This window comes from Oncorhynchus nerka, linkage group LG28 (genome assembly GCF_034236695.1).
Source record: "Oncorhynchus nerka isolate Pitt River linkage group LG28, Oner_Uvic_2.0, whole genome shotgun sequence".
Classification (NCBI taxonomy): Eukaryota; Metazoa; Chordata; class Actinopteri; order Salmoniformes; family Salmonidae; genus Oncorhynchus; species Oncorhynchus nerka.
The window spans coordinates 46,468,223-46,491,063 of NC_088423.1; the positions used below are offsets into that span (position 1 = coordinate 46,468,223).

Sequence of the window (22,841 nt, forward strand, 5' to 3'; positions counted from 1 at the left end):
GATCCAACCCCTCTGGATCCTCACAGGACAGTCATGACAAGGCCTGGCGTGACGTTTTGATAACCATGCATTATCACTCATACTGTGGTACTTTATTATTGTGGTCGAATTACCCCTACCCTGACCGACAGTCCCCTCACGCTATCACCCTCCCCTGTCCAATCCCCCTTCCAACAGAGACAGGACTCAGCTCCTTCACCACCTTTAAATACCCAGACCTGTCACTAGTCAGTGTGGTAGACCTGACCATTTCAATTTGCAAGTGTTTTGTTACAAGACACCTTTTTGCTTGTAATCCTTTCCTTTGTGTATTTTCAATGTGTTTAGGACCAATAAAGTTTGTTCTTATTTCTTCATTTAGATTATCATTTGATTTAGAACATTTACTGTTTGTTTGCTTTATGCATTTCCTTTACTCATGTTTAAACCTATTGCCTAAGTTTATTCACTGTAAAATTATTTTAATGTTAGATTCCTGAGTATATTAGTATATCTGCGTATGGTTTATATGAAATCACTACCATGTGTTTCTTTGTTTGTTTCCTACTTAATCACTCCATCCTTACATCCTCAATCTTGTCATTATCTTCAATTCAACTTAAGTAATAAACTGGGCATCAGCCCTTTGAACTGCAAACCACCATCTGTGTTTTAATGGACACCACCATGATAGTCCTAACTCAAACCACCGTCTGTGTTTTAATGGACACCACAATGATAGTCCTAACTCAAACCAACAGTTACAGCAAGATGCATTCCTTTTACCACCACAACTGTGATCAATTATTAGAATTATATACAAAATAGGAAATCATTTTTTTTTTTTGGCATGATAAAGCGAGGGACTCTTATTTTGAAATAAGGGCTGGGGACTGCCTCGTGGTGGTTGAGGCGCATCTACAGCCGGCGTGGGGTCTCTGTTTGCAGATCTTCACAGATGGGTCAAGGGACCGAGGCAGTGGGAGAGCAGGGTTTGGGATGCGGCTGTCTGGTGGAGTTTCTGTCTTTTGCTGAAACGCTTGCCCGAGTGTGGGCATTGGGATGGGGGGGGAAGAAGTGGGGCATAAAAGGGTAATTTTATGTTCAGACTCTGCTGCTAGCCTGGTTCCGCTGAGAGAAGGGAAGTCAAAGTCATGTCCAAACCGGATAGCTGTTGATGGCACTTTAGGTAGGGGGAAACGAGGCACCAGATAATGCAACTCTGAAGAGGGAGGTAGATATGGTGCACCTGTTAGACGGGGGTAGGCGCATCGTAGCAGAGGGGTTGACCCAGGAGTGGCGGAGCGGGGAAGACGCATCATAATTCTTAGGGTCCATATGTATCTGGGGATGGAAAGGAAGGCTGAGGTTGGGTCATTGTGGGTTATTGTTACTGGGGAAACACCCAGAAAGGAAGCGTGAGGAATGTGGGGAGGTAGACTTAAGCATGTCCTCTTATATTGCAGGTGGTATGCCGAGGGCAATTCTCTGTGAGCTGGCTGAGTTGTTTGTGACCACATTTTCGCTTATAACAATTTTGGGCTCAAATGACAGGCAGCGCGAACTAGCAAGGAAGCGGTTGTTGTTTCTCTATTCCACCAGCCTGCACCTACAGGTGTGAAGCTATTAAAATATTTATGTATAATTCGCACTCCGATTTGAGAAAGGCAGCAATACAGCGTCTAATAGTCTGTGGGAACGCACAACTCTTAGATCTACATACAAAAATATTGTGGGTGGAGTAAATCCTCTCGCTTTGCCTCTTTCTGTTTGGTTTTACCAACGATATTGTAATGACCTGACTAGATCATAAATGAACAATTGTCCAGACAGAGGCTTGAGTTTGCGAATTGACGGTTTATTGAACCAACTTTACACAGGCTACTGTTTGGGCCGTAGCACACGCCAAATAGATGACAGATAACCCACAAGCCAATCGTGACTTCTCTTGTGAAGCCCAGACGTAAGAGAGAGAGAACAAAGGCTGAACCTGGTCTTAACTTCCAATGCCCAACCCCCCTCCACGCCACTCCGCCAACCACCAGGATGCCCGGCATCAGAACATTCCAGGCATTCCCGTGATTGGCAGATAGCAGGTTGATTGACAGGTCGGACCCCGCGAACACCGGGTACTGGTCAGTACAACACAACCACCTCCTAGCCTAGCACATAACACACAGCTGTCTGTGCGGGTCGCTACAATATGTATAAACCCTGGATGACTAACGGGGACGCTGTATTGAATCCACCGCGGAGCCATATTTTTTTATTTATTTAACTAGGCAAGCCAGTTAAAAACAAATTCTTATTTACAATGGCAGCCTACCAAAAGGCAAAATACCTTCTGCGGGGAAGGGGGCTGGGACAAAATTTTAAAAACATAAATATAGGACAAAACTACATAAAGAGAGACCTAAGACAACAACATTGCAAGGCAGCAACACATGACAACACACCATGGTACAAACATTATTGGGCACAGACAACAGCACAAAGGGTAAGAAGGTAGAGACAATACATCATGCAAAACTGTCAGTAAGAGTGGCCATGATTGAGTCTTTGAATGAAGAGATTGAGATAAAACGGTCCAGTTTGAGTGTTTGCAGCCCGTTCCAGTCGCTAACTGCAGCGAACTGAGAGGGACCCAGGGATGTGTGTGCTTTGGGGACCTTTAACAGAATGTGATTGGTAGAACAGGCAGAATCTTGGCACACCTCCATTGTAAAACATTGTAGAAGCAAATAGAAAGGCATTTATTAATGTCTACTTTCATTTTTGACACGTTTATTCTTACATTTACATTATATTGTGAGCTAAACATAAAATCATTTTCATTTGTATTTTTTTGTAATGTTACTGTCCCCACTACAACAAAATACTTATTTGTAATTTTGTCCTTAACATTTCATTGAAATACTGTAGAATTCGATTAATTCCTATGGAGGATGCTCCTATTTGGTAGTGCCAATATGGCCGACCGGTGGCTTCAAATCCCCACTATAGCCAATATATTTGCAATCAAGGGTTTAAATACTTGATTAGGTTTTTCCTGGTGAAAAGAGGAGCAGTTGACTTTGCCGGGGTTCATTATATTTTTTAAAACCACCGAGCTAGTTACATCCATGTCTTCTAAGTCAAAAGTGCAGTACAAGGGGAAAAGGTAGGTGCTGCCGGTGGCATGTAAACATTTAGCTACTAAGGTCTGAAACAACGGCAGCTGTCTAACTCTGTTAGCTGTTTTAGCTAACGACCTTTAAGCACACACATTAGCTAAGGTGAAGTTAGTGCTACAATAATGCTAGCGAGTAGCTTAACGTCTTTCGACTTCATTGAGCGGACAAGCTGTATGAAACAGCCAAGAGATTGCATTTGTTTAAGTATACTAGGTATCTATAGATAACATGCTGGTAATAATCGATCGTGTTCGGCGTTATCTGGGATCCCTACCTCCACCCAGGAAGTGTTTCGCCTAGTCCTGAGGGTGAACATTTCGCAACTACTGCAATATCATCTGCTACACACGTAACGTTATGTGACAAATACAATTTGATTCCATTATTTTTGCCCTAACACCAGATTGGTTCAATCAAATGTTTAATGAGTTGATTAGTGGAATTAGATGTGTAGTGCTAGGGCAAAAATAAAAATGTGTACCCCTTCGAGACCCCCAGGATCAGGATTTCGCTACACTCGCAATAACATCTGTATGTGACCAATAACATTTGATTTGTATCACTATAAAACACCGAATCGTGATCACTATGGGGAAAATAAGCAGCTGTTATATTTGTGCAATTTTTCCAATCATATGAAATAGTGAGTGTGGAACTCTTCGCCTTTCTGGTGGTGGCTGGCACTGGTAACTTGAAGTGTATTTCCAACATGGAAAATCATTCGTGTGTTCTTCGCGCCTTGGGCTTGTGCATTTTTTGGGGGTTGTGTGTGACAAAAGCCGAAAAAGATTCGCTTGTCTGTCTTTAACCCCCTTTTGAGGGGCCCTTCTCTTCCTACTAGTGGTGGTGTACGCGTTGAATGCGAAACTGATGCTGGTTGCTCCATAGAAATAGAATAAAAGGGTTTTGCTCTGCGCACTATCTGACGGAAACAACCTATGACGTAGCAACCAGCCTTGGTTCGTGGCTTGATAAATAAATGGCATATGAACGCCAACAACAAGGGAGCTACATCAAAGGATTTAAACGGAGAGATATCACTGGAGACTCAGCAACACAAGGTAGCTATAACCTTAGGAGTTCGTGGTTGACGTTGTACGGCTGTTTTTCAAGAATACGCTATGTTCTCTCATGGCCAGCCTCGTCGAGACAAGCGCCTCCATTTAAAACATTTTTTTAAATATTTTTTTTTACCGGAGTTAACGTTACATGACCTTTAAACCCGCATAAATGTATTGACCAAACGGTTAATTGTCAAAGACTGTACTCTTTTAAGATGAGAAACACTGACACGTGTTGTCCTATAATGATCAAATAAATAGTCAAAACCATGCCTGGTGAGGGCTTACTTTTACTCTAACAAAAAACGCATCGAAAGCTTCCATTTGTATCAGTTAACGTTACTTTGTTGCAAGAGATCATTGCAAGGGACTGTTTGTTAAATGCTCTATATTCGCCGATTAAAGTCTAGGCCAGAGGTAGGAAACTCGATTCACTGGTGGGACGATTTTTGTCGAAGCGAATGCATGTTTGGGGGGCAGGAACATAGTTGTCCATTTGTAGTGTACAAATAATTATAATTATGTCCAAAAAGAGCTTGTATTTGAAAATAACAATAAATTCATCGTGCCTTGTTTACATTGAGATACGATGTGGGAATACTTGGGAACCGTTATCCTAAATTAAACTAATCTGTCAAAAACCCAGCACAATGGCTATGACAGGTAGTGATTGAGCAAACGTTTTAGGATGCGGTTTTGTGTGCTCAATAATGACAGAGTGAGGGATATTATGTGAGATATCTCAAAGCTGCTGTTTGGCTGAGTCAACAAGAAGCTATGAGACCAATTCAGAACTAATAGCCTAGCCTAAACATGCCTTCCAACTTAATGCCCTTGCTAAAATGAACAATTTTTGGTAGTCTCCACACATGCTAGTGATTAACAGTATACAGCACTCAGTATATTAGGATCTCCCTGTGGAGCCTGGATCCTGATCATGAAGCTGTTGGTGGTCACGGTGACAATTAGTCTACTGTAATGGTAGTATGCACCTTGTTTAATTTCTTAAATCTGATACTTACTTTCCCCAAAATTCTCTCTGTTTGTGTTAAGAGATGTAAAGCAGAAGTGAAAGTGGGGAGAGAGCAGGAAAGCGAGAGTTGATGTGGTGGTTTCACAGCAAAAGGGAACAGAAATGTAACCTCAGTGCTGACAGTAACATATTTCCATTCCACGTAAAATTTTGACTAGGGGAAGCACTCACTTTACTAGTGCATAGCCTATTATTTTGGGGATTGTTCAAGCGCAACCCCCTATTTGGCTCACAGTTGATTCCCGAAAGCAGACAGTGGTTCACTGAACAAAGGGAAGATAACCCAAAGAAATGCTGTTCTGTCAAAGTAACATACTATGTCTCAAAGGCTAACCCTGTAACAACTGTGCCTCTGCAGAATGTTTACTGTGGAGGAGCGAGAGAAGGCCACCCTCAGGCAGTGTGTGCAGGCCCGCTGTCAGCTGGAGGAGGCCATCGGCGGGGTGACGAGGGCTGAGGTCCAGCTCAAGGATAACTCCAGAGAAGTGAGTCAGAAGACCCTCTTATACAACCCTTGGCCCCACCCAGGAATGACACAGTTCTAGTGGCTCAGGAGGAACCCCCACTGGGTCAGTCTTTGTGCTCCGGTTATGTCAGGACATAACAATGGGCTCTATGCTCTAAACAAAGTAGTTTTCAAGGATTTAGGACAAGCACCATGGTTAGTCACCAGAAGACAGATACCCTTGGCACGGTAATCATTAGTATTCCACAAAGTGAGCCAGGTCTTTATTGTATGTCATAACTGTGGCAGACAGGCTAAGCCCTGATATGTTAGCTGTGTTGTTAAAATGGGTCTTTGTCCTCCTGTCGTGGCCACAGTTAATGATTAGTATGTGGCTCATGTTATGAGGGTGAGAAGGGGAACCGGAGAGACCAATAATTGAAACATGACTATGGGATAGAGTTCCCCAGACCTGCCTTTTTTAAAATATAAGGCAGCAGCAGGGGGAGAGGCTGGTCATTGCAGTCTGAGAGTACACCGACAGCAGAGCATCCACTACTGCAGCAGCTCACTTCTCACTGCGTCTTAAGAGAATCATTCAACCTTTTTCTGACTAACCAGCAGAGGAATAGCTATTGCTGATGTTATTGCCCTTCTTCTTTGCCCTTGTGCTTGGAGCAGATTGCAGATGGGTGTATAGGTCAGTGTGCTGACCTGTCTTTGCATCTGATCTTGCTTAGTGTCAGCAGCAGGAGATTAAAGAAGCTACTCAGCCCTTGAGTGTTCTGTATCAGATCTCAGGGCAATGGCTTGACAGCAGTGTTCGTATTTGTGTGTGTGTACGGATTCTCGTATGCAGATTATTATATATTTTTTACTGTTTTGCTAATTTCTCTTGTGTTTACAGGTGAAGTCCCAGCTTCAGACCTGTATCAGCAGACACCTGGAGTCTATGCGTTCCCGTGAGGTGTGGCTGCTGGAGCAGATTGACCTTGTGCAGCAGCTAAAGGGAGAGGCTCTGCAGGCACAGCTACATCAGCTTCACTTGGTGAGCATTAACCCAGGTGTCTGCAGACTCATTGCAGGAGTCTCTGCACTGCACAGTGTCTGCTCAGAAACTTCTGAAGATCAAGTTAATTTTTGATTCTTACTTCAGTGACCACCCCTTCGTGTTAATGGCGCCAGGTCTGACCTTCTCCTTTTCTCTCCCCCTCTCTTTTGCCCACAGCTCAGAGGCCAGTTTGACATTCTCATCCATCAGCTGGAAAACTTCAACAGCAACGACCTGGCCAACCAGCTCACCGGCTGCATGGAGAAGTACGAGACGGCACAATGGCCTCTGTCTTGGATGGGATGTGGATTGGGAGTCCGCTTAAGACTTGAGCAATCATTTCAGCCTTTCTGCATTTGCTTCCATAATACCTCTCGTTGTCAGTTAGACTTAGTCACAGGTTAGAACCTGAAGCTTGGAATGTGTTAGTAGAGAATGACGAGATGTGTGGGGCGAATTTTGGGTGGACTACTAAAATGTCTCTGTGTTTAGGTTATCTTCTCTGAACCTGACTCCTGAGGAAACCCCTGAGATGAGCTTCCAGGCTGACACTCGTTCCCTGCGCCAGGCCATCACCTCCTTTGGCACCATTGCCACCCAGGTACGTGACCACTGGGAGCTACAAGCAGAAATGCACACACGGCTTAGGTTTACTAAAGGTATATTTCCTAGCTTTTTAACATGTACATTTCTATATTTAATATCAGTTTTAGTCAAGGAAAGAGTGTTAGAAAAACATTTTCTGATGTTCTTTGTGGAGGTGTAGAATTGCATGTTATCAACAACATGCTGGGGGAAATCTTGGGGATTGGAGTTTTGAGGTAACATAGTGACTCTACTGGTAATGCTGTCCTAGATGACTGCCTTGTGGCCTAGTTCCTCGATCCATGTTATGTGTTAGTGCTTGTTACATAATACCCTGACATCTCCCGCTGTCACTATTGATAGACTTGTTCATAACTTCCCTTTCACTTCCCCAGCACGTGGAAGGAGGCCCTGTGCTGAATATCTCCTCTCAAAGCTCAAATGCCAGCGAGCGACAATGGCTTCAGCAGGGTTGTCCAATCGCAGCTAAGAAACAGGTTTGTACCTTGATAGATGACACTTTTCCATCTAAAGCAGTGGTGACTCTGGATTGCTTGCACGGGGTCCCCACCCACACAGAAATACACTATACTGACATGCCCACTCGTTTTTTGTTTGTTTGTAGAGGGTGGAGTCGGCACCTCTTGGAAACCGTCCAGAGACTACCGCCCCAGTTGGATACCAGTCGAGTAAGAACCTACAGGATTGGTTGATCACCCGCAGTGATGTTCAGGTGAGAGCAGATGATGGGGAAATTAACTTCTTTGTGGCCTTTTGTCTATCTCGAATCTGCACCGAGAAACAGGACAAACTTTTAATTTACATGTACCACATCTAATTTCACATCAAAACCCACTTAGATTCCATTTGAAGTTAATAAGTCAAAATAGTGTTGACATTTCGAGTTGCATGGCTGATTACACCCAGACTAATTTTAGCATCTGGACTGTTTTCTTTTTCCTCTGTCCTCCAGTCATCTTGCCCCATGGCCCCCTTTGACTTCCTCAAGGCCTGGGGCCAGCTGAATGATCTGGAGATGTGGCTACAAAAGACTCCCGTCAGAGAGAGAACCAGCTGTAGCACCAGCAGCAGCTCAACCTTCTCCATTGAGAAAATCGATGAGTCTGAGTTAGACATGGCTCTGGGGGAAGAGGTGGGCCACGAGGAGGGGGAGGAAGAGCGGGCTAAGACGGATGAACTGAGCGGCTGGCTCATCACCCCGGCAACTGTTGCCAAGGAAACCACCAGCAAGAGCTGCCAGGCATCTGAACCTGACAGGTGGAAGCATATCTTCAAACCTTTCCAGGAGGGCTTCTCCTCCAGCGAGTGGCTGCTCAAATCCGACTGCGGATCGTGCTGTGCGACCCACACCAAGCCTGTGGCGATTGAGAACCTGGGCAAACTCTTGTGCCTGAAGACCCTCCCAGCCTCAGCAGCCATCACCCCCGCCACCACCACACCCCAAACCCCCAACACACCCAGCTCTGTGGAGATCTGGCTGCAGCAGGCTATTCCAGTACAGCAGTCGTGCAAAGCCAACGAGTCCTGCTCCAGCTACTCTCAGTGTGTGTGTGACAAGAACTGCGGCAAAGAAGCCCTCTGCGCCTGGCTCCTCAAGAAGGAGGGTCGGGACAAGAACGGGGTCTCTGTGGACAAGAACAACCCCAGCAACCAGTCCATCCTCGACTATCAAGAGCAAGAACAGAAGGTTCAGGCCATCCTGGAGGCCTGGCTCTACCCTAGCGAGCCTCGTAAGACCATGGGCTCCACATCCCCAGTCATGTCATCCCTCTCAGCCTGGTTGTCTCCACCAGCCTCCCAGGGTGAAAAGGCCAGCATGGAGGAACACAGCTCCCAGTTCAATGGCCCCAAGTCAGAAAGTCCTTTAAGCAAACCACTGAAGCCAGAGTGCTGGGTTTTACCTGAGAAGACACACAGTAGCACCGCTGCCACACCGAGTCAGGAGACGACAAAGGAGCAACCCAGCACAGAACCAGAGGAAGACAAGTGGCTTCTACGCAAGAGGGCCAATGCTCAGGTAAGGTTATGGATCATGGACTGATAGGACAAATTTGTGTAATATTTTTTTTGTGTGTAATCTGTCAACCAGTGAATCTATTTAAGCCTCAAGCAAAAGCTTGGTCACTGACCATACTGTGTTCTTTGGTCTGATTTCAGGAGCGACTTGCCCCTTCCACAGTATGTGATCTATTTTCCTGTATGAAAATCGGTGGAGACAAAGAGAAGTGGCTACACAGGGTCCCTATACAGGTAAGAATCTTAATCGTCCCCAAGGGGTGCACCTTTTTGGTTTTTGCCGTAGCACTACAAAGCTGATTCAAATAATCAACGCTTTGATGATTATTTGAGTCAGCTGTGTAGTGCTAGGGCAAAAAAACAAAAAAGCTGCACCCATTAGGGTCCCCAGGACCAAGTTTGAGAAATGTTGAGTCAGTCGTGTTTATCTGAACACCAACATGGGATTATTTTGGTCCATTTCGTTCATTATTTGTTCCTGGATTAATTGGACTTTCTTTCCCTGTCTTTTCCAGATGTGACAAGTATATCCAGTAGTGTGCTGATCCTCGCACACAATGTCTTGCTTTGCCTTTTCCTCCAATTCTCTTCTGGGACTGGGCTTTTTTTCTTTTCCTTTCCTTTGTTGTCATGGAGATATGCCTCCCAACCCCAGTCTGAAGTAGACTGTGGTTACTGGAGCTACTACCATTATCTGATTGTTCTGTGCATTTTGGTCTGATGGAATTCTGTGAATTTGCCTTCAATAATCACAGTGGAGTTGTCAATACCTTGTCATGCTAGCAAGATTAGCCTTGGGCTCTAAAGGGAATCTGCAGTGTGACTGAGAATCACTAGTCCCGAAAGGACCAGCTCACATGAATATGTAACATTATTTTCCTTTAGTTTGAGGATGATGTGAGGCAGGAGGTTTGGGTGCGACAGAAATAAGACATTTGAATCAACCATAATTTAGGAACGCTTGTTTTTGTGGAATGTGGTAAAGTGTATTTCACTAATATGAATGGCTGGTCTTTGTAGTGACTATGCCTTGTGGGTATTTGGTTAACCCCATACTCAAATAAGAGTATCAAGCAATGTAAGCAAAGCCATTCTTTTCATTGTAAATGTCTTCTTCTGATCATACAAGCTAAACCTAAAGGCATTGCCAATATATCTACCCTTATTGCACTAACATAACTCTATAGTTCTGGTTTATGTGCCTAAAGTTTGCTTCATTGTATTTAGCGGATACATTGTGAAAACAGGGTCGGCTTGCCTCCTATATATCACCTGTGTGTTGAGATCTTCACTGCTGTGCAAGTGTTTTCATGTTACAAAAGATGCCAGCTGAAAACGTTGTGCCCAATATCGAGTTTCCATTGATACGACTTTCGATTGGCTGAATCCAATGAAGAAAACATCTACCGCGTAATAATTTTAGTACCCACCAAAAGAACATGTACTTGATGACCATTGATGTATGTCTTTCTGCATAATACCTCTTTAGCTGTCTCGCCATAGTGCTTAGAACAAAGATTCTTCAAAATGTGTACATGGCTCTTTGCGAAGGAGAGTTGGAGAGGAGAAACGCCATAGACGGGTTGGTTGTTTAGCAACAAAACATCAGTTTCTTGACATCAGCCAACCCGTCTATGGTGCTCGATGAATGGTTCTAGTGTGTGATACTAGGACTTGGTTTTTCAGTTCATCTGGTGTGCCTGTGCAAATGCTTTGTACCACAAAGTAGAACTATCCATATGATCACTTGTGTTATGCTCTCTGGAGTGCTACCTGTACCATAATTAACTCTTAATAAAAACAAGTAAAGCTTGAGTGCTGTGGTTGGACTTCCTCCTTTCGTTGCATTTGAACATTTATTGCCCAAACCAAGTTGCAAGCATAGGCTGTTAGTCTTGAGAAATGCACAGTGCAGCATTATGGAATGTGCTGATGCCAAGAATATTTGCTGCTGTTGCAACCGAGTTGTGTATTAGATGAAACCAGTTGCAGCAATCTTCCCATGATTACCGATGACTGATGTTAGCCAAAGATCAACCCAAAAATAGACTTGGCTTGATTACTTAACAACTTTCACCTTTTGAGCTAGAACATGGGAGACAGTTGTTCTCCTTTGAAACTGCAATCAAAGTAATAAATCATATTGCTTCTGAGAAATTACAGTAGTGATGAACAGACTTAATAGCCTCTTTTTCCTCTTGTTTACATCTTTATCTTTGGCACGTCAGGTGAAATCACAAGATGGCTTGGTAAGATATTACTGGGTAGGTAGTCTAGCAGTTAAGAGCGGTGGGTGAGTAAAAAATAAATCTGATGTGCCCTTGAGCAAGGCACTTAACCTTTTGTGTTAAGTGTTAAAAATGACCCACCACTGTTTAACAGCAAAGAACCCCCTAAATTATGTTTTTTCAACTTCGAATTTAGTGACTTATTCTAGAGTGACGACAACATTAGAGAAAGTGAAACATCACCTTTTCAAATTTCCATGAAAGCTTGTCTAACAGGCTGACCACAGCTCGCATCGCAAAATAAATGTAGACATGCATGTTATTCAATTATTGCACCCACACTGCTCACGTGCACCAACGAGCGTCTGTGTTGCCAAGGGCTAAAATAGAAGTCAGTTCTATTTGTGACGCAGATCGCGCTGCAAGTCCTGCCTCTCCCATCTCCACACTGGTTTATAGAAGCAGGTACCCACGTGTCATCTCATTGGTTATATCCACGTGGGTGACTGAAAGACGAACGAGGTCAGTGGCAGTAATGCACCTAATTTATGAAAGTTGCCAATTGCAATATAAAGTCAAGAGAAGAAAAAGCTTGGAAGGAAGAGGGATGACTAGAAACAATTTGGTTAACCGTTTTATTTGTGGGTTAATTGGCGGAGTAGAGGACCTTGTGCATTTCAGGTAAAATAACAACTTAATGTTTATATCCCAGGACAAATTAGCGAGCAACAGCAAGCTAGCTAAATAGGACAAATTAGCTAGCAAGTGCAAGCTAACTAGCTAAATTGGTCTGGCCCTGGGGTCATCTCTCCCTTGTACCATATAGAACAGAAACAACCCATGCTCTGGAATGCTCTTTAGGTTTTATCACCCAAAAGACATCGTAAATCTCCTGTCAGTGTTATCTCCCAGAGGCCCATCCTCAGTAAAAACACACACACGATAGTTATAAGAATACTCTATTCTGTTGCATAAAATAACCATTTGATGCAATAAAAGTATTATAAAAATCTTGCAAATTCCACCATAATAGGTAACTCTTTATCCACAGTAGGGGGTGTAAGGCCATAACAGATGTTTTTCCAGCAGCAGACTATGATCGATAATGTCAAAAGAAGCTATTTCTATCAGCCAATCATCAGTAATTTGTGTAAGTGCTGTGCTTGTTGAATGTCCTTACCTATAAGTGTGCTGAAAGTCTGAAAGTCAAATAGCATTGTATCAGGTAAAAAAAAAAAAATCTTGACTTTACTAAGGGTTGGTAAAATGCTAATTGGTTGGCTATTTGAGCCAGTAAAGGGGGCTTTACTATTTTTAGGTAGCGGAATGACTTGCTTCCTTCCAGGCCTGAGGACACACACTTTCCAGTAGGCTTAAATTGAAGATATTGCAAATAGGAGTGGCAATATCGTCCACTATTATCCTCAGTCATTTTCCTCCCAAGTTGTCAGACTCCAGTGGCTTGTCATTGTTTGGTCAGATATACTTGGATGTGTAGTGTCAGCGTTTGTTGCTGGCATCCCATACTTAATCTTGCCAATGCGAAAATCATTAAAGTAGTTGCCAATATCAGTCAGTTTTGTAATGAATGAGCCATTTGATTCATTGAATGATGGAGCTGAGTTTGCCTTTTTCCCCAAAATGTTTTTGGTGTTAACTATCATTCTTTGTCAGTTATCTTTGTTTCATAGTGTAGTTTCTAGTTATATTCAGTTTAGTCACATCTCAATTTGCAGTACATTTGCCAATCAGTTGTGCAGCCAGACTTATTTTCCTTTTGCCTCATCCCTCTCAACCATACCATTTAAAAAATAAAAATAAAAGCTAACTGCGTCTCGTGAATTCATGCAAAAACAAGTTAGGTATTTATGTTTAACAAAGATTGTTATTTTAACTAAAACTACACCGTGTTTCCAGTATACAGTGTTCAGCAGCACACTCTGATGACGTCAGGAGAATGCAGCAAAGCTACTGGAAGAAAATGTTCCTGAGTGGCATAGTTAGTTTTGACTTAAATCTATGGCAAGACCTGAAAATGGTTCTGTAGTAATGATCAAAAACCAATTTGACAGAGCTTGAAGAATGTTGAAAAGAATCATTGAAAAATGTTGCACAATCCAGGTGTGGAAAGCACTTAGAGACTTACCCAGAGAGACTCACATCTGTATTGATTCAGGGGTGTGAATACTTACATAAATTTGATATTTCTGTATTTCATTTTCATTAAATTTGCTAAACTTTAAAAATATATATGTTTTTCACTTTGTCATTATGTGGTATTGTGTGTAGATATGTGAGAAGAAAAAAAAACACATTTAATATATTTTGAATTCGGGCTGTAACAAAATGTGGAAAAAGTCAAGGGGTATGAATACTTTCTGAAGGCACTGTATGTCTACAAAGGAATAAAGATACATTTTGGGGAAATTTTTTGACTGGTCCATGCTCCAGTTTGGTCCCAGTTGTTGTACAGACCATAGAGACCTGCCGGCCAGGCCCCCCCTCACGCTGCCCCACGTACATCACATATAAAACACACAGTGTGTATATGTCATATCACAATCACACATAAGTCAGACCTAACCGGCCTACACCGATATCAAACCAACAATATCAAACAGTGACCAAAAATAGAGATGTCAGCAGTCAGTCAGGGGAATTCTAGTACCACAGAGACACCTGACAGCTGACCATCCCTCTCACACCACCAGGGGAAAAACAGACAAACACAATAGGATGAGGTATGTTTCCACAGTCTACATTCAACACAGACTATTTACAAAGGCATAGTAAAAGGCCAGTTTGTTTGTGTGAATTGTCACACACACCTTGGGAAACTGGAAAGTACATACAGCTAACAACAACAGTGGGATGATGAGGTGCTCATCAGCACTAAGCATGATTTCACACAGATACATAGGAAAGTACATCGGATCAGATTAGTGCAGGAATCAGGTTTGAATGGCAAAGCACGTCAATGAGAAGCCATTGCTATGGGCACACAGTGGCAAACATCTCCAACGGTCTTCAGAGTGTGAGAGGGGAGTAGCAGTTGGAGTAGCAGCATGGTTGCCTGTCCCTGGCCCCATTCAGCAGCAGGAGAGAAGACTGATAAAGTTCTCTCGTACTGCAGTCACAGGGCCCACACCCACTACCAGCAGCCCCAAGATAAGTGTTTATGTGGCAGTGTAGGTGCTATGTCACCATGGCAGGGAGGGAGAGAGAGACAGCTTGAAATACTAAACACCCCACTTACCCAACCCTGTAGGGTCCATACAAGCGCAGCCCACGCCCATGGGAGCAGAGCACGGATGTCAATTCAAGGACAATGCGAAACAATGCTGTCATTGTCAAAACACACAGTGGATTGACCGACTGCTTCTGGATCATTTCCATAGCACCGGGAAATATATATTTTGCTTCTTGAAGAATTCAAATCCTTTCATTACAGTGCTATGGAATTGGTTTGGGCATACAATTATTACTTGTTTTTCATTGTGTGTCAGGATTGTTATTCATATCCCACATATGACACTGTGAATCACTACCACTACTATTAAGAGACTTCCCAATGAACCACTAGTCTGAAACCAAGTTGAATGTGAGGCAGACTCATGCATCAGCACAATAGGATAACGTCACAACTATGCAGGTTGGTTGTCAGTTGCCACAGAACAAAATAACACAGGGGCCAAAAGGTCCACCTAGCTATGTTTGTCCTACTTCCCTAATGAATGGGACACTGAAAAATAATTAGCTGCATGACCACACGTTTACATGAAAGGTTTGGTGATGTATAAGCAAGTCAGGCAAATGCACACATTAGGTATGTGTGAGGGAACCACAGACACGGGGGCTGTCAGGTGCCTTAAACTGAGGAGTGTTCTTCTGTCTGGCCACTCTACCATAAAGGTCTGATTGAGGGAGTGCTGCAGAGATGGTTGTCCTTCTGGAAGGTTCTCCCATTTCCCCAGAGGAACTCTGGAGCTATGTCAGAGTGACCATCGGGTTCTTGGTGACCTCACTGACCAAGGCCCTTCTCCCTTGATTGCTCAGTTTGGCCCGGGCAGCCAGCTCTTGGAAGTGTCTTGGTGACCCCAAATGTCTTCCATTTAAGAATGATGGAGGCCATTGTGTTCTTGGGGAGCTTCAATGCTGCAGAAATGTTTTGGTACCCTTCCCCAGATCTGTGCCTCAACACAATCCTGTCTTGGAGCTCTACGGCCAATTCCTTCAACCTCATGGCTTGGTTTTTGGTCTGATAATCACTGTCAACTGTGGGACCTTATATAGACAGGTGTGTGCCTTTCCAAACCATGTCCAATCAATTGAATTCACCACAGGTGGACTTCAATCAAGTTGAAGAAAGGATCTCAAGGATGATCATTGGAAACAGGATGAACCTGAGCTCAATTTCGAGTCTCATAGCAAAAGGTCTGTTTTTTTATTTTTAATGAATTTGCAAACATTTCTTAACAGGTTTTCGCATTGTCATTATGGGGTATTGTGGGTAGATTGATGAGGAAAATATTTGATTTAATACATTTAAGATAAGAATAAGGCTGTAACGTAAAAATGTTTGGAAAAAGGGCAGGGCTCTGAATACTTTCCGAATGCACTGAATGATCGGCCACCTTGCCACCCTCTTTATAGCTGAATCCTGTTGTGGATCCGATGGTTGTGTATTTAGCTGAGTGTCCTTAACCCCCTTGGCTGATATCGTACCCCCTCCCCCTCCCAGTGATATAGGATTGTAGGCCAGTGCCAGATTTTAAGAACTTCCCCTTATTGAATCCGGAGCAGTGCATGCTCGGGAAAATGTATGTTGGCAGCAGAGGTGCCCTGTGTAGATACTGTCCATTTAACAACAGCTGGTAACTAAGGCCTAGTGTCCCTCCAGACAAACTGAACCAGTCTAACCAGAAAGTGGTGTCTGCAACGACTTCTCTCAATCACATGAGCGGTGGAATTTTAAGTGGAATCTAATCAAGAAAAATGGGAAGCTGGTAAAAAACCGACATAAAGCATCAGGTTGTCTTGGTCGACCACACCAGAAAGTCCTAGATGGGTATTTTCCTTTAGCTTCCTCTAAATAGAGCACGCTAGGGGAAAAATATAGAAGTGTTTATGTTTAATTACAAGTGCCAGAGATCACTTTTACTGCAGCTGACAATGTATTTCCATACTCAAAACACTAACACGGTTGTCTGACTATTATGTTCAATACCAGCACGTAAATTTTGTTTTTGTTTTGCGAAGCTGTGACCTTTGCACATTTCCAATGTGAGTCACTAGTTCTACTGTATGAGAACAGGGATTTTATTTCTTCACAATTGACCTGAAATGTAAAAAGGAAGTGAAATGAGTGCCAGGGCTATGAATTTCCACTAGATAACACAGCCACAAATTCAGATTCCAAAGCCACAAAGTCAAACATTTGCTCTTTGGTCTATTTAAGGTTATGGTTAGGCATACGTTTAGCAGTGTGGTTAAGGTTAGGTTTAAAATCCTATTTTAATTAGATACATTTTAGAAATGGGTGGGGTTTAGCCATAATTATGATTTTGTTGCCATGCTAACCCCTTTACATGTGTAAAAATGGGCCAAATTGAAATGTTCCTAACAGAAAACTATGAAAAGCATATGCATGACCATAGTAGCACATTTAATAAGAACACTGGAGATTATGGGGGAAATTATCACACCAAAAGATGAGGACACAACAGTTTACCTGACACAAGACTGAATCCAAACGTTACACTGTTGATTTTTGTTCATTTTACATTTCTGTACTTTTCACAGCATTTGCCAATAACTGAAAATACTCTGGATACATTCAGTAACAACATATGCATATTCATTGACATATTAGAGTAGGTGCAATATAAGGAAAAAACTATTACAAGGGTTTGAGTGTGGTCTAACTGGTGTCTCCAAGTGGCCACACAGTTCTCCAAACTGTGCACAGTTCCTAAGAAATTTCAATGCACTTTTATGACTCAAGGAAAGAACCTTCAACTTGCTCAATCCAAAAAGGTTCCATTATAATCGCAATCTGCGTCAGGTGGGCATCATTTGAAAGCGTATTCTATTGCCAACATGACTAGCTGAGTTATAAAATATGATCTTACATTGTTACGCCTCGATCACACCGACAGCGCCAATGCATTTTGGTACACCAGAAGTACATTCATTTCCAATGGAACGCTGCGTTTGCCTTGCAGCATTGCTTCGCAGAGGCAGTTGCAGTGTGTTCTGTTTCTTACGTACAAAGGATTTATTGTAGGAATGCGTCAAACTGTACGCGTAGACGGCTTGACATAAATAGTAGCAGAAGGTGAATGTTGAACTTTTGTTGCACACATATCCAGATGATGCTGCGTACTATTTTGTGCAAGGATGCTGTCGGTGTGATCAAGGCCTTAGGTTTTCAAAAAGAACTTCAGATAAACAGATTGTAATTTAGAATGGAATCATGAGTGCATGTTTCAGCAGCAAAGTTTTCTTCATAATACGACAAACATAGCCTCATTCTTTTAAGGACATCCCAGGGTATAGTACATGTCATCCTGGTAACTGTGGATCAAACATAGCAATCATAAACATGGATACTGCTAGAAACATAAGAATTTCACTTGGGACTCATCCGATGGCATTGAGGAGTTTACCACATCAGTCACCGGCTTTATTAATAAGTGCATTGATGAAGTCGTCCCCAGAGTGACCGTACATACATATCCCAACCAGAAGCTATGGATTACAGGCAACATCCACACTGAGTTAAAGGCAAGAGCTGCTGCATTCAGGAAGCGGGACACTAACCCAGCTGCTTCTAAGAAATCCCCCTATGCCACATTGAAGGTCCCCAAGAACACAGTGGCCTCCATCATTCTTAAATGGAAGTAGTTTGGAACCAGACTTGATCTGGCCGCCCAGACAAACTGAGCAATTGGGGGAAAAGTGCTTTGGTCAGGGAGGTGACCAAAAACCCGATGGTCACTCTGACAGAGCTCTAGAGTTCCTCTGTGGAGATAGGAGAATCTTCCGGAAGGACAACCATCTCTGCAGCACTCCACCAATCAGGCCTTTATGGTAGAGTGGCCAGACGGAAGCCACTCCTCAGTAAAAGGCACATGACAGCCCGCTTGGAGTTTGCCAAAAGGCACCTAAAGGACTCTCACACCATGAGAAACAAGATTCTCTGGTCTTTGGCCTGAATGCCAAGCGTCACGTCTGGAGGAAACCTGGCACCATCCCTACGGTGAAGCATGGTGGTGGCAGCATCATGCTGTGGGGGATGTTTTTCAGCTGCAGGGACTGGGAGACTAGTCAGGATCGAGGGAAATATGAACGGAGGAAAGTACAGAGAGATCCTTGATGAAAACCTGCTCCAAAGCACTCAGGACCTCAGACTGGGCGAAGGTTCACCTTTCAACAGGACAATGACCCTAAGCACACAGCCAAGACAAAGCAGGAGTTCTTGAGTGGCCCAGTCAGAGCCCGGACTTGAAATTGATCGAACAACTCTGGAGAAACCTGAAAATAGCTGTGCAGCAACGCTCCCCATCCAACCTGACAGAGCTTGAGAGGATCTGCAGAGAAGAATGGGAGAAACTCCCCAAATACAGGTGTGCCAAGCTTGTAGCGTCATACCCAAGAACACTCGAGGCTATAATCGCTGCCAAAGGTGCTTCAACAAAGTACTGAGTAAAGGGTCTGAATACTTTTTTAAAAATGTGACATTAGCAAATATTTATAAAACCCTGTTTTGCTTTTTCATCATGGGGTATTGTGTGTAGATTGATGAGGGAAAAACAATTAAATCCATTTTAGATTAAGGCTGTAATGTAACAAAATGTGGAAAAAGTCAAGGGGTCTGAATACTTTCCGGATGCACCGTATGTGAGAATGTTGTTCATTGACTATAACTATAACACTAAGCTAAGGAACCTGGGACTGAACACCTCCGTCTGCAACTGGATCCTGGACTTCCTGATGGGATGTCCCAGATGTTGAGGGTAGGCAACAACACATCCACCACACTGACCCTCAACTCGGGGGCCCCTCAGGGGTGCGTGCCTAGTCCCCTCCTGTACTCTCTGTTCACCCATGACTGTGTGGCCGCGCATGACTCCAACGTGGTGTCACATTTTAAATACATAGGAATTTTAAATACTTAGTGATAATTATTTACTCTAACCGTTCCTTAAAAAATATATAAAAAGTATATGGAACAGCAAAACGCAACCTGGTAAATGTTTTATTTATCAGAAACCAAATGTCAACAGATGTAACAAACTGTATATGCATTCAATGATTTTGTCCCATCTCTCGTACTGTGTCACAACCTGGTCACAAGCTAGTATCACAGCAAACCACTTCAAAAGCTCTAGAAACAAACTCTCAATGTGCTGGACAAAAAACCAAACACCTTTCACCACTGCAATATCAATAAGAAATACAACCTACTGAGCTTTGACAGGTTCTTATGCCTTGCCGACCACTTCTCTGCTGATTAAGATCACTCATGACCTTTCCCAACCACCTCAATTTGTTACATATTGTATGGACAATACCAGGACAACAAGAGCTTCAATTAGAGGAGCCTTCTCATCTCAGTTTAAGGGTCCACCAAATTTGGCCAGACTGCTTTTTCAGTCGGTGAGTCAAGTCTATGGAAAAACCCAACCAGTGTCAGAGAGTGCAGTACCTTTGCTAGCTTCAAGGCAAACTGGGAAAAAGTAGCTTAAGGCAAACCAGTCATGTGAACATTAAGACATTCTGACTCTTAAGAAGTCAGATAATGTAAGACCAAGGGACATTTAAACTCTGATGTAATATTAGCATTATATTGTCCATTGTTCATATTTTGAAAGATAGATACTGTAGATAGATAGATTTTAATAGTGTGTTATATTGTAGTATTGTATTGATGTATTAATGTTGATTGTTTTCTGCCCAAGGACTGCAGATGGAAATTTGCTATGTCGAGAAATCTGGTGCAATGGCATGTTATACATGGTCCCTGACAAATAAACAAATAATAACACAAATATTAAGTTTACTGACGACACGGCGGTGGTAGGCTTGATCGTTGACGATGATGAGACAGCCTATAGGGAGGAAGACAGAGACCTGGCAGTGTGGTGCCAGGACAACAACCTCTCCCTCAACGTCACCAAGACAAAGGAGCTGATCGTGGACTACAGGAAATGGAGGGCCGAGCACACCCCCATTCACATCGACAGGGTTGAAGTGGAGCAGGTCGAGAGCTTCAAGTTTCTATACCACTAAGGAGCTATCACGGTCAAAAGACACCAACACAGACACGAAGAGGGCACAACAATGCTACTTCCCCCTCAGGAGGCTGAAAAGATTTGGCATGGGCCCTCAGATTCTCAAAAAGTTCTACAGCTGCACCATTGAGAGCATCTTGACTGGCTGCATCACCGCTTGGTATGGCAATTGCTTGGCATTTGATTGCAAGGCACTACAGAGGGTAATCCAGAACATCACTGGGGCCGAGCTCCCTGCCATCCAGGACTTCTATACCAGGCGGTGTCAGAGGAAGGTCCTAAAAATGTTCAAAGACTCCAGCCACCAAAGTCGTAGACTGTTCTCTCTGCTACCGCTCGGCAAGCAGTACCGATGCGTCGAGTATGGAACCAACAGAACCCTAAACAGCTTCTACCTCATACCCCTGCATATCAACAAGGAACTGTTACACTACATTACCAAAAGTATGTGGACAACTGCTCGTCAAACATCTCATTCCAAAATCATGGGCATTAATATGGAGTTTGCTGCTATAACAACCCCCACTGTTCTGGGAAGGCTTGCCACTAGATGTTGTAACATTGCTGCAAGACTTGCTTCTATTCAGCCACAAGAGCATTAGTGAGGTCGGGCACTGATGTTGGCCTAATCGGCCTGACTCGCAGTCTGCATACCAATTCATCCCAAAGGTGTTTGATGGGTTTGAGGTCAGGGCTCTATGCAAGCCATTCAAGTTCTTCCACAGCGATCCCGACAAACCATTTCTGTATTGACCTCGCTTTGTGCACGGGGGCATTGTCATGCTGAAACAGGAAAGGGAGTTTGGAACTCGGTAGTGAGTGTTGCAACGGATGACAGACAATCTTTACACGCTACATGGTCCTAGACGTTTCTGCTTCACAATAACAGCACTTACAGTTGACCAGGGCAGCTCTAGCAGGGCAGATATTTTATGAACTTACTTGTTGGAAAGGTGGCATCCTATGACGGTGCCATGTTCAATGTCACTGAGCTCTTCAGTAAGGCCAGTCTACTGCCAATGTTTGTCTTTGGAGATTGCATGGCTGTGTGCACGATTTTATACACCTGTCAGCAACTAATTTGAAGGGGTGTCCATATTATTTTGTATATATAGTATATATAGCCAAGTTATTGTTACTCCTTGTGTACCTATTATTACTTTTATTATTGAGTGTTTTACTTTTCTTTTATTTCTCCATTTTCTTTCCCTGCATTGTTGGGAAGGGCCTGTAAGTAAGCATTTCACTGTTAGTCCACACCTGTTATTTACGAAGCATGTGATGAATAAAATGTGATTGAACATTTGATTTGACATGAGTTTTCACATACGGAAATGTGAAGTGCACATTTGGACTCACGGGTGTGTGGTTTGATTGTATGACATCAAAGCAGTATTCATTATAATCCTCAAAGTCTCATCTTTCACAACACAGCGACTCCTCTCGATTTACAGGATTTCCCTCACTCAGACGACAACAAATGTGCAAAAGTAGCCCCATTAGCGGGAGGGATGGTGGCATCTTTTTGTATAACGGACGTCAGTCAAAACCCATACAGCCTTAAGTGGGGAACCTGAACTCTGACGTCATGTATAGAATGTTACTGTACAGCCACTGCGTTCCAATTTAGGTGCTAATCAATGACAAAATCTGCCATTTTCAACCTGTATACGGGATGACTGGGTGAGTTGAAAAGGCTACTTAGGCTCCATCTCTGTTTCCTTGTGTAGGTGAGGAAACATGAGGTGAGGAAAAGTTATCCTGTTTTGATTTCAACATCATATGATCTCAGATCCTCTACTGACCTGTGGACTTGTACAGCATGCCTGTCATGGTCCCGGCAACAACCGTGTTGATGTCATCCTCTGCTCCTCAGGTCTTCGCGATGGCCACCCCAAACACACTCTACAACAGAGCTGAGGACAAGCATACAGGTGAATTAATGTCACATTG

General features: G+C 43.2%; 1 protein-coding gene across 2 annotated transcripts; it reads left to right on the plus strand.

The window, feature by feature from the left end:
• Positions 1–3,014: 3,014 nt before the first annotated feature.
• On the plus strand, positions 3,015–11,179 carry LOC115113313 (nuclear receptor coactivator 4-like). Of its 2 annotated transcripts, none has more exons than XM_029640831.2 (10): positions 3,015–3,139; positions 5,605–5,731; positions 6,599–6,739; positions 6,920–7,008; positions 7,235–7,343; positions 7,723–7,824; positions 7,953–8,060; positions 8,301–9,365; positions 9,506–9,598; positions 9,880–11,179. In XM_029640831.2, the coding sequence occupies exons 1-10, from the start codon at positions 3,102–3,104 to the stop codon at positions 9,883–9,885; spliced, it is 1,878 nt and encodes a 625-aa protein (XP_029496691.1). In that variant the 5' UTR covers positions 3,015–3,101; the 3' UTR covers positions 9,886–11,179. The 2 variants fall into 2 exon arrangements, with proteins under 2 accessions (XP_029496691.1, XP_029496692.1); XM_029640832.2 differs by lacking the exon at positions 3,015–3,139 and adding an exon at positions 3,796–4,213.
• The last annotated feature ends 11,662 nt before the right edge of the window (positions 11,180–22,841 follow it).

Coding starts and splice junctions, on each gene's coding strand:
- LOC115113313 (XM_029640831.2), top strand. CDS start 3,102: ATGTCTTCTAAGTCAAAAGTGCAGTACAAGGGGAAAAG. Junction 5,732..6,598: donor TCAAGGATAACTCCAGAGAA/GTGAGTCAGAAG, acceptor TTGTGTTTACAG/GTGAAGTCCCAGCTTCAGAC. Junction 7,825..7,952: donor CAATCGCAGCTAAGAAACAG/GTTTGTACCTTG, acceptor GTTTGTTTGTAG/AGGGTGGAGTCGGCACCTCT.